Raw genomic sequence first — 10,622 nt, 5'->3', positions numbered from 1 at the left:
CATGCGCAAAAACAGTCAGCACATGTGGATGTTTTTACTGTATGGTAAAGCAGCCCTGAATCCCGACTCCAATCCGCCGAGCAGCCTTTTGAAAGTGGGCTGGAGTGAGATAGATAAGGGTGCTGCGTCAGCACACATTTACTGTTCCCAAGCTATACTGAACCCTTAACAAAATATAGTGGAAAAACACTGCTATACTGTGTACTTCTCCCCTCACTTTTGTTGGTTTTCTTCAGTCAGAATTAAGACAAACATGAGCTGACTAGCTGATTTTGATTGTGGGACACTATTTAGTTATCTTAGACATAGCTGGCTGCCTCTTAACTGCCTTAACAGTTCGGCAAATTGTATTCTTGTCCAGACAGGAGTCAAAAACCATTGTGTCATTGTGTTTTTCAATTCCCGTTCACAGGTTCACAAGGCTTCCCCTTCTTTTTTCTGATGTTGCAGAGAGGCTGTTGGGGGTCAGACCAACTTTTATATGCTGTACAGTTTTAAAGCAACACCCCCCCCCCCTCTCTATTGATAAATCTGCTGCAGTGTTTAAATCAGAAAAACCCTGCATCTGTGAGACTTGCACAGGGCGTCACTGTCTGTTTTTTGCAATCTAGCTGTCCAAGCAAGTGAAGCATTGCCAAAAGAAAACCCAGACAATCACTTTACATATTGTTAGGAAAAAAGCCACTTTATATCAACAGTATGTTATCTAACCAAAAAACATGTACTTGGTTAAAATTTTGAAATGGCAGAAGACACTCGCAGCCTCTTGTTTCCCTTAAACTCAAACTATTGTTTACTTCCCTCTCTCCTCACCAAAATAGACTGCCTTTAAACATATTCCTCCCGAATCCGCACGCAACACACTCAATCATCAGCCCAAGTACCCCCAGGGATGCTGCCGGATGACAAATGGCCCTTTGCTCCGAGCTCTCAGCAGCTGCCAGGTAGAGTTCAGAGATGATGGAGGGCCAGAGAGGAGCAAACAGGGCCGTAGATTAAAGGACCGTCACAGACAGGACAACTGTTACCAAAACAGCAGACTGGTTCCAGGAGGGGACATCGCACCTGGCTGGCGTATGGGGACCTACCTGTTGGCTGGGGAAGCTTCATGTGTAATAGTAATTTGCTCATAGGAAAGTTGAAACAGAAAAAGGAAAACCGAACTGGGAAATAGAGCATCACAGTCAATAAAGATTCAAAGAAACTTAAAGTTGAAACGTAAAGTTTCCTAACGTTTAACAGATTGTGCAAATAAAATATATTTAAACAAAGACAAACTCTCCCCGAGTAGAGCATATGGCAGAAAACAAACATTAATACTGTTAACAAAAAAAACAAAAGAAAAAAACACATGCATACTTGAAACTAAAACATTTGCCGAAACTGCACACATATAAGTTGACATATTTTCTCACACTAAAATTAGTTGATGTACTGTATATATCCTTTGCTTAGCCTCACACTTTCAATGCTTCTTTCATGTCACCATTTTTGACAAAGTCCAAAAATATCTCCCAAATATGACCAAACTCTGAGGGTGTTCCTCACTTTAAAGGTAAGTTTTTTTTCAAGAGCCAAACTTGCTGTTAATTCTTTCAACAAACCGCCAAGAGCGGGGCCACACACACTTTTCCAACAGAGCGCAATTGAACGCCTCGCCTGTAACAAACCTAGATCAACCATTACTTTCTCTTTTGTAGATGGAGTACAATTATCTGCGAATATATCCAACAAGCACAGCCTGGGACTTAAAGTTATTGGGGATGAGGTGATCCCAGATGAGTCACTTTTTGTACTGTACATCATGATGATTTCAGAATGATCAGGTTTTCATGAGATGGAAATATACTGGTGTACAGATGATTTATTTTGACAGTTGAATTTTTTTTATAGTGCTGCCATCTTAATCTGGCTGGTATGGGACTGTGGTGTTACATAAGCAGGGCTGAGCATTTATGCATGCCTCCATTATAAAAAACAAAATTAAATCAGGTATTGTTATGAAATAGCGTCTTAATCCTACCCTATTCTGTGTTAAACATTCTGATTATTATTTATTATGAAGAATAATTTGAATTATAATGATAATAATACAATCATGTGTAAGGGGGCTTTAGTGCCCTCTTTAATGTGCTTAAACGTTTTTATACTTTTTCACGTGGAATAGAAAAGATTATACCCCCATCTTTCACTTTGTGATTCTAGCACATTGATGAACACAGATTCTGTACACCTTTTCTTTGTATTCAGTTCTAAAGCTGTACCAGCTGAGCAGCTCTGCGTGGACAGCCACAGAGGCGCTGTCCATGGTGCTGCAGTTATGCGCCTCTCAGAGCCTCTGTATGGAGGAGGGGGGACTGTATAGCTGACTGTATGTAAAACTGTCCTGTGCGACAATATATCAACTCCTGACGTCTCTGACAAACGGTGTGGCTACGCGAAGACACTTTCATGTACTGCCTTTGGTTCCAACACACATCTTGTTAAGCACTGCCAGGAAAAAGAGCGACATATGCGTGAAATTACGTCAAAAAATGCAACAAAATGTATATGTGTGTAACTGACGTCATTAGGAATTTTATTTTGGAAATCCTTACATTCGTGAAAACGCGGTGTTTCTGCTCATAAAATGAAGCTACATTGCGATAAATAGCCTATAACATATATTTTAAAAAAATAGCCGTGTTTGCATGTTTTTTCATCAAAGCAGCATTAACTGTATGTAAACGTTCATGTCACCGCGACATGCGTGGCAGCCAAATCATGTTGTGTTTTTTTGTTGTATGCTGCGTGGTGGATTTAACCAACAGTTCTCCGACCGGAGCCGTGACTTAATAAATAATGAAAGTGGACGGAGGGGAGCTGCAGCTGATTTGCTGATGTCAGGGGGAGCCAGTGCAGCATTTCATGGTGCAGGGTGGAAACGCGCGCTGCCATCTGCCTCGATCGGCGCTCTCAGCAAACCTCACACATGCAAGCCCGGCAAGAAAGATGCTGCCAACTCTCAAGATTTGGGCATTGTTTTCTTTGTCGCTCTGCTTCCTATGTCAACCGGCTCATTTGAAGAAGGCTTTCCGATGTCCTTCAACATGCAGCTGCTCCAGGGAGTCTATCATTTGCGTAGGGTCCTCCTATGTCCCAAGGATTACCCCCAACGACATCAATTCTTTGTGAGTACCCTCTCTATGTCATGTGTTAGCTAAGGCGATGCACGTATGTATAATATGCAGCAATATAGCCTTAGTAAGTTGCATTCTACTTGTCCCCTTATAATGTACACCATCTTAATTAGAGCTGATCTTGCAAAGCAATGCAGTCAACCTCCTGTGATTGATCACTTTCTATCATTTCATTTGCTGGGGTTGCTTTATGTTTATTTTTCTTGCTCCTTTCTTCCAGGAGTATCGTGAATGGGACTTTTTCCGAGGTCAAAGAGGCAATGTTTGCTCACATGCCATCTCTCCAGCTACTGTAAGAGTGCTTTAACTGCATGTCATTCCTCTATATTACAACAGTTTACTTGCACCCTTACCCTGTAGCAAAAAAAAAAAACCCTACGAAGCCAAAACTGTCGAGACAAATGCCTTCGAAACTTATTATAAATTTGACGCTTAAATATATATTTTAATGTAAGTTTCACACATGCCAAATGCATCAGACTGCATAGCCCAATTGTGGTAGAGATCTGACCGTCTAAAGCTGAACCACACTCAAAAAAAAACTCAAAACACAGACAAAATAAACTTATAATGTAACCTTAAGAAACAAAGGTTTATATTCTGTTAAAGTACAGGTATGTGAAGTAACTAACTCTCTGATATTCATTACTATGTCACAAAAACAGTATCTTTTAAGTCCATCTGCTGCATGTAAAAGCAATGAGCAGGGAAGCTCTTACAAGGGCTGGACACTGACATACACAATTGTAATTTAGTCATGAGCTGTCAGTGTAGTATAATGCCATATTGTATTTACCAGAGGACGTTTATCTACTTTGTTCCACGCATGCTGATAGCTGGGATGACAGCGCAAACAAAGGCGTGGCAGATATAAAGTTCTAACACACATGAAGATTTACCGCTACACAAATGTTGTCGTGAGCTGCTAAAGCCTCATGTTTCCTCTTTTAACGAACCCCCTTAAAAAGTGCTATTTTCACATGTGGTACATCTTTAGAAAAGAGAGGTTATATCGTTGTACAATGTAAGTATCTGTGTATAACTCCCTATGTGTGACAGGAAATGCTATCTTTGCACACAGATGTGTTTTTCATGACATTTCCCAGCACCACAGTGTGCTGAAATGCCAAAGAGGCCATAAAATATGGTGATGTAATAGCTCGTTCCGTCTCTTAATTGCATATGTGTTCACATGAAGAAGCGGGTTGAGAGCAGTTGGCTCTATTTTTGGACTGAACTGACTTGTTTTGAACTTGCAAATAACAATCTGAAAAAGTTCCATGTATTTTTAGCCAGAGGCATAACAGTAAAAACCTGTGAATGTGAATTTTCTTTTTCTTTTCAGACTTCTGAATTCTAATTCTCTTACAACAGTAAGGGATGACGCATTCTCAGGCCTTCCACATCTGGAGTATCTGTAAGTTCCTTTCATGTTTTTTTTTATTTTTTATTTAGGAGGCGCAAAGTGTTCAGTGAATTAGTGTAATAACTTAACAGATTGCATGACATTAATTGAATCAATTGTAACTGGATAAACTTTTCGTCTTAATCTAACAACACCAAATAATCTGCTTTGAAATGTTATCGGCATGAGGTTATGTGGTTAGATGTTCAGGAAGGGAATGAGGCAGGAAAGTATTGACCGTACACCATCTAGTGGTTCAACTTGTACCAGAAAAGAATCTTCACTCATTTGTCCACAACCACAAACTAAAAAGAACAACAAATCCTCATCAGTATTGTTGCTGGATTCACCGGAAACTTAGTAAAACAATTTATCTAAAAATGTTTAATTCATCAAGCTTAATTTATAAAATACTGAATTTCTACATTTTATTATTATTATTATTTAAATTTTCTAGAGCATTTGCCCATATCCTGACCTGAACCTTGCACAAAACAATATAATAGAACATTTAAACACCAAATATTTGAGCAAATTTGACTCATTACAATAGACGTGGCAGTAGTCTCACTGCTGTTCAGATAAAATGAGATTAGATAATCCTTTATAGATCCCCAGTGGGGACATTTGGCCGTTGCAGCAGCACAAAGACCAAATAGCAAGTAAGTAAATACAGTGTCAAATAAGAATAGATCAAATGAATAAAATAAGATAAGAGGTAAATAAAGCTGTTGTACAAGTAGGAGTAAGTGACAAGTTCAAGTGACAGTTCTGGGATAAAGTGACATGTATGGGTAATAGCAGCAACATTTTAGCAGCATGAGATAATACAGTGTGATATGAAGTATAAGGTAATTAAATACAGTATGTATATGTTTATAATGTAGTATGAGACGGAATACTAAGTCAGTCGTAAAAATTTAATAAAAAGGTCAAATTAAAATTATATACTATAATAGTATAGTATAAAATAGTGTAATATAATATACAGTCTGTGGTGTCAACAATAATAATAATATATTGTATAATATAAAATAACATAATAATTGTATATTAAGACAGATTCAACTTATATATTGTATAATTGCAGACGTTCATTTTCGGTATGATATTCATACAATTTTTAATTTATTGTGAGATTGTCATGGCCTAAATGAAATGGGAGACCTGACCACTTTCCCACGTTATTGGCAGAAACAGGATCTTTTAATGTTCAAAGCAGGTGCAACACTACATTTAATTCGTGTCATTAGTCAAATAAAAAAACTGTTTACAAAAGAGTTTTTTTTTTTTTTACAATATGTTGTCAAGTTCGGGACGAGCCATGCCAGAAGCTTAATAAAATTAACGTGTATTTTCTTTATCTTTTACAGGTTCATTGAGAGTAACAAATTAGAGACTACATTCAAATATTCCTTCAGAGGACTCAGGGACTTGACTCACTTGTATGTACCCATCTTAAAATAATTCCTAAACAAAGACTGTCAAAATCTCTATTTTGTCATATTTGTGTGCTTAACATGTATTTAAATACAGAGCAATTGTGGCTCATTCTAAATGATGCTAAATAGTTGACTGTTTACTTGAGGGTAAATGTGTTGAAGATTGAATATACAATACACCAGATTTTTTTTTTTCTTGAAATACGAAATTCTTAATAGGTGCTACTTTCTGTATTGATTCACTGCTGTTGTTTCCAGGTCTTTGGCAAACAACAACATTAAAGCCTTGCCCAGGGACATCTTCATCGACTTGGACTCACTGATAGAACTGTAGGTTTGTCATGACATTATATTGACACGTTATGTTAAGAAATATCTTCATCCATTACCTTTTCTTTTCTTCTTAGGTGCTTTCTAGCTTGTCTGTTTTGTTTCTCTGCAATGACAAACAGTACTCCTCTTGTGCAGGGACCTTCGAGGTAATGCCTTTGAGTGCGACTGCCGTGCCAAGTGGCTGATGACGTGGCTGAAGAACACCAATGCCACAGTGTCGGATGTCGTGTGTGCCGGACCGGAGGACATGAAGGACAAGCGCCTCAATGATATGACCAGCCTGCACAATGAGTGCACCTCAACGGGTGAGAAACACCTGAGCCAGTTGGCCTTGTCTCTGGTCTAACTGGTATCAGTATCAGGCAACTCAACAGAGTCATCCAAAGAAGTGTTTAGAAAAAGGGAAAGTGTAGTTCTCTGTGTTAACTCTTTTAATGTGAAATCGCTTTCAATTTCATTTCCACAGATTTCGTCCTCCATCAGTCTGTCGCGTCAGAGTCTCTGTCTGTTGACACATTCAGCTATAAGAATGATGTCTATGTGACTATTGCTGCGCCCAGCACAGACAGCTGTATGGTTTTCCAATGGGACCACATAGAAATGAACTTCAGGACTTACGATAACATCACAGGTACGGCAATGCCTGAAAAAACTGTCTCAGAATACCCTGAATGAGTTAAAATCTGACGTTTCTTCCCTTCCTGCTCTCCAGGTCAGTCCATTGTTGGGTGCAAGTCAGTTGTCATCCTGGACCAAGTGTTTGTCATTGTGGCTCAGCTCTTTGGTGGTTCCCACATCTACAAGTTTGATGAGGACCAAAGCAGGTTCAGCAAGTTCCAGGAAATTGAGGTGTCCAAGATCTCCAAGCCCAATGACATCGAGGCATTCCAGATAGGGTCTGAATGGTTCTTTGTGATTGCCGACAGCTCGAAAGCTGGCCTGTCAACCCTCTACAAGTGGAACGATAAGGGCTTTTATTCGTACCAGTCTTTGCATGAATGGTACCGTGACACAGATGCAGAGTTCTTGGACTTGGATGGGAAGGCCCACCTTGTCTTGGCAAGCCGTTCACAGGTGCCTGTGATCTACCAGTGGAGCCGGAGCAACCAGAAGTTTGTCCTGCAGGGTGAGATCCCCAACATGGAGGATGTTGTAGCTGTAAAGCACTTCCGGATCAAGGAGGAACTTTACCTGGCTATGACACGCTATATTGGTGACTCCAAAGTTCTACGTTGGGGTGCCAAACAGTTTGCAGAGATCCAGGCATTGCCCTCAAGGGGTTCGATGATTCTTCAGCCGTTCTCTTTCAAAGAACGTTACTACCTGGCCTTGGGAAGCGATTACACCTTCTCGCAGATCTACCTGTGGGATGATGAGAAGAAACTCTTTGACCGCTTCAAGGAGGTTTACATTCAGGCACCACGCTCCTTCACTGTGGTTTCTACTGACCGCAGGGACTTCATCTTCACATCTAGCTTCAAGGGAAACACACAGATCTTTGAGCACATCATCATTGACTTGAGCTTGTGAGGGGCTCTGCCGCCTTATTGCCCCTTCTACAATCAAACGTCTTCCACTTAAAAGATGCATTTTCAAAGGGAAAGAAAGGACCAGAACAGACTTAATGAACTTTTAAATTTCAAATTCCTAGATAGAGTTCTGTCACAAAAAAGAGCTGGGTTAGTTGTGTTTGGAATCCTTTAGTTACCTTTCAGGTATTCTCCTGAGGGCTGTAAAGGTTTGAAATATAATTTGATCTTTTTGGATGTATAGAATTCGTTGTGGAAATGGTTTTATACCCCAAAAAATATACACCCGAACCTTAGAGAGAGATCATTTTACTTTGAAAGGTGTTACAGGTGTGGTTGCCCATTACCTCAAGTCCTCATACCCTGTGGTAATGTACAGTATGTTGCCTTATCAGTGCTGGGGATCTGTGTTTTGATGGGCCCACAGTGCCTCCCTGTGGCTGTGATAAAGTATCACAGCCCTTTGCTTTTTCGATACAGGGAATGTCTTGAAAGCACAAACCTTTAATTATTGTAACTGAGACCCCGGCCTTTAGACTGTAGTTATTACGTGAAAATGTTACTGTAGGTGCTATAGATTATATTGCGTACAGTAAAAAACAGTTTGTAGTTTTAGGAGGTGAAATATTTAGAGCTGAGTTTAACAAATGCTATTTCAGACAAACATATGAATAGAAACTCCCCATTTACATGTAGTTCAGAGTGCTATAAGTGGAAAAGCAGATAAAAGCTCTTTTTATCCATTTAGTGTCGGGTATTCACAAGGAAATAAAACCTACTTACAAGTTTCAAACATTATCACAGTTGTTGGGACATAATTTAACTTTTTTTTGGGCTACAACTAAAAGAAAGTCTCCTCACAGCAGAAGTCAATGGACTCACATACATAAAATTTGATAAGATGACATTACTTGTCCGTCTGAAAACAAAGGGAACAAAGGGTTTATGTAAATATATCGACTCAAGTTGAGAGGCTTTTTTGGTTTCTTTTTCTGTTCTTCGAAAATACTGAATGTTAACTTACAAGCTCCAAATGTACATAAAACAAGGACTGCAATGCCACCACCTGTTTGTCACAAAAAAAAAATTCTGAACAGATCTTTGCACTTACTTTCAAATACATCAAATGTTACTGCAGCTTGCAAGAGCATGACATACAAAAACGGTGTTTGCCAAATTAATTTTATAGATACCAGACCCGGAAGTCTTGAAGTGAATGGTATTGCAACTAAAAAAATGTAATGGAATATGCAAGCTTTACCACATGCCGATTATTTTGTAAGACTTTGTTTTTGCATATTGAATGTTATTCTAAAACAATACACTGTAAATTTAGTCATTTGAGTATCAAATAAACGTTTAAAAGTATGATAGTAAGAAGTGTTTTGTACATTAACCGATCATTAGGATTATAAAACTGGCAACATCAGTCAATCATAAATGGTATAAATGATGGATGTAGCCACCGTGACGTCGCCCATTGGTTTGTTGACCGCCTTTTTAAAGCCTTGAATTTAGCATGTTAGCCATAGCCATGATGTTTGTTTTGAGCCAGAAATCACCACTTTTGAATGAGAGGTTGTCAGAGAGGGGTCAGTCTATCGATTTACCAGTTGGCCTGGGAATGCCTCGGAATCCCCCAGGAGGAGCTGGAAACGTTGCTGTGGAGAGGGACGCCTGGGTCACCTTGCTTAGCCTGCTGCCACCGCAACTTGGCCCCGGATAAGTGGAAGATCATGGATGGATGGATAGAATTAAGAAGCTAACAGAGTTTGTGGAACATAACGGACCAGCCGTTCCCTCGCCCATATCTCCAGTGGGAAAGCGAGCACTGGGTGAAAGACAGGAATTGTGACTTAAGATAACCAGTCCTCTAATATAATAATTCATCCCTGTACAGTTGTCATAATAAATCTGTGATAGAGGCCATGTTTAATTGTACTGTAAAGTTCGGTCTCATCCACAATGTTACCAGCTGTAAACATGTTGATGTATCTGCTGAAATAGCCCATAAAACCCAAAGTACACTGTTGGCAACCTCCCAATGGCTCAACACTAGGCTGGCCACAATAAATATTTGAGAGAAATAGGCCTTTTGTGTACATAGTCTTAGATCTTTGAGTTCAGCTCATGAAAAATGGGAGCAAAAACAAAAGTGTTGCGTTTATATTTTTGTTCAGTGTACATTTCAAGCAGGCAAGGTGTGTCAGCAAAAGGGAACTTGTTATTCAAATCAACCTGTCTGAAAGGGACACCAATGGAATGCATCCATACTTATGAACTAGAATGACTGAATGATCGTTGGCTTCCACAACAACGTCCAACAGTCAGCGCAGCTACTTTATTTTCTTTGTTGGATCATTCTCAGCCAATCTCGACCTGACCTTTTGGTCTTTTCTCTTCTTTGTCTCTTTTTCATTTTCTGTTTCATCAAGTTTTCTCTTCTGTGTTGTCTCCTCCTCGAGCGGCCACATTATGATGCTTCACAGGGGCTTCATGTGTGGTCACTGGCGAGCCGCAATGCAATACTATGGGCAGGTAGTGCTCATGTCCAGCTCTGTATGCAAATGAACACGGAGCCTCATTCATCTTAATAAGACTTAAAAAAAACATCATACAAAAAAACTGTGATGCAGACTCACAGCACAGAGAGGGGGAGAGGTGCTGCGCAGGCGCACAGAGGCAGGGAGCTGGCGAGGACGGACTGAAGTGATGACGTAAAACTTTGTTTGAT

The 10,622-nt window shown here is 39.7% G+C and overlaps 1 protein-coding gene across 1 annotated transcript; it reads left to right on the top strand.

Annotated features, from left to right (window-relative positions):
• Window positions 1-2,976: 2,976 nt before the first annotated feature.
• Window positions 2,977-9,259, top strand: lgi2a (leucine-rich repeat LGI family, member 2a). The gene is made up of 8 exons (XM_069672773.1): window positions 2,977-3,170; window positions 3,400-3,471; window positions 4,525-4,596; window positions 5,958-6,029; window positions 6,285-6,356; window positions 6,495-6,664; window positions 6,826-6,990; window positions 7,072-9,259. The coding sequence occupies exons 1-8, from the start codon at window positions 2,992-2,994 to the stop codon at window positions 7,887-7,889; spliced, it is 1,620 nt and encodes a 539-aa protein (XP_069528874.1). The 5' UTR covers window positions 2,977-2,991; the 3' UTR covers window positions 7,890-9,259.
• Window positions 9,260-10,622: the final 1,363 nt, after the last annotated feature.

The sequence above is a fragment of the Semicossyphus pulcher genome, unplaced genomic scaffold (genome assembly GCF_022749685.1).
Source record: "Semicossyphus pulcher isolate SPU_LCO1_2020_fin unplaced genomic scaffold, fSemPul1.0.p SCAF_21, whole genome shotgun sequence".
NCBI classification, from domain to species: Eukaryota; Metazoa; Chordata; class Actinopteri; order Labriformes; family Labridae; genus Semicossyphus; species Semicossyphus pulcher.
Note: the sequence above shows the minus strand (reverse complement) of the source record. Positions and strands in the feature narration are given on the sequence as shown.

Excerpts from the sequence above, each read along its gene's own strand:
- lgi2a (XM_069672773.1), top strand. The coding sequence starts at position 2,992 with ATGCTGCCAACTCTCAAGATTTGGGCATTGTTTTCTTTGTCGCTCTGC. Across the intron at positions 4,597-5,957 it reads CTTCCACATCTGGAGTATCT|GTTCATTGAGAGTAACAAAT; the intron begins GTAAGTTCCTTT and ends TATCTTTTACAG. Across the intron at positions 6,665-6,825 it reads CAATGAGTGCACCTCAACGG|ATTTCGTCCTCCATCAGTCT; the intron begins GTGAGAAACACC and ends TCATTTCCACAG.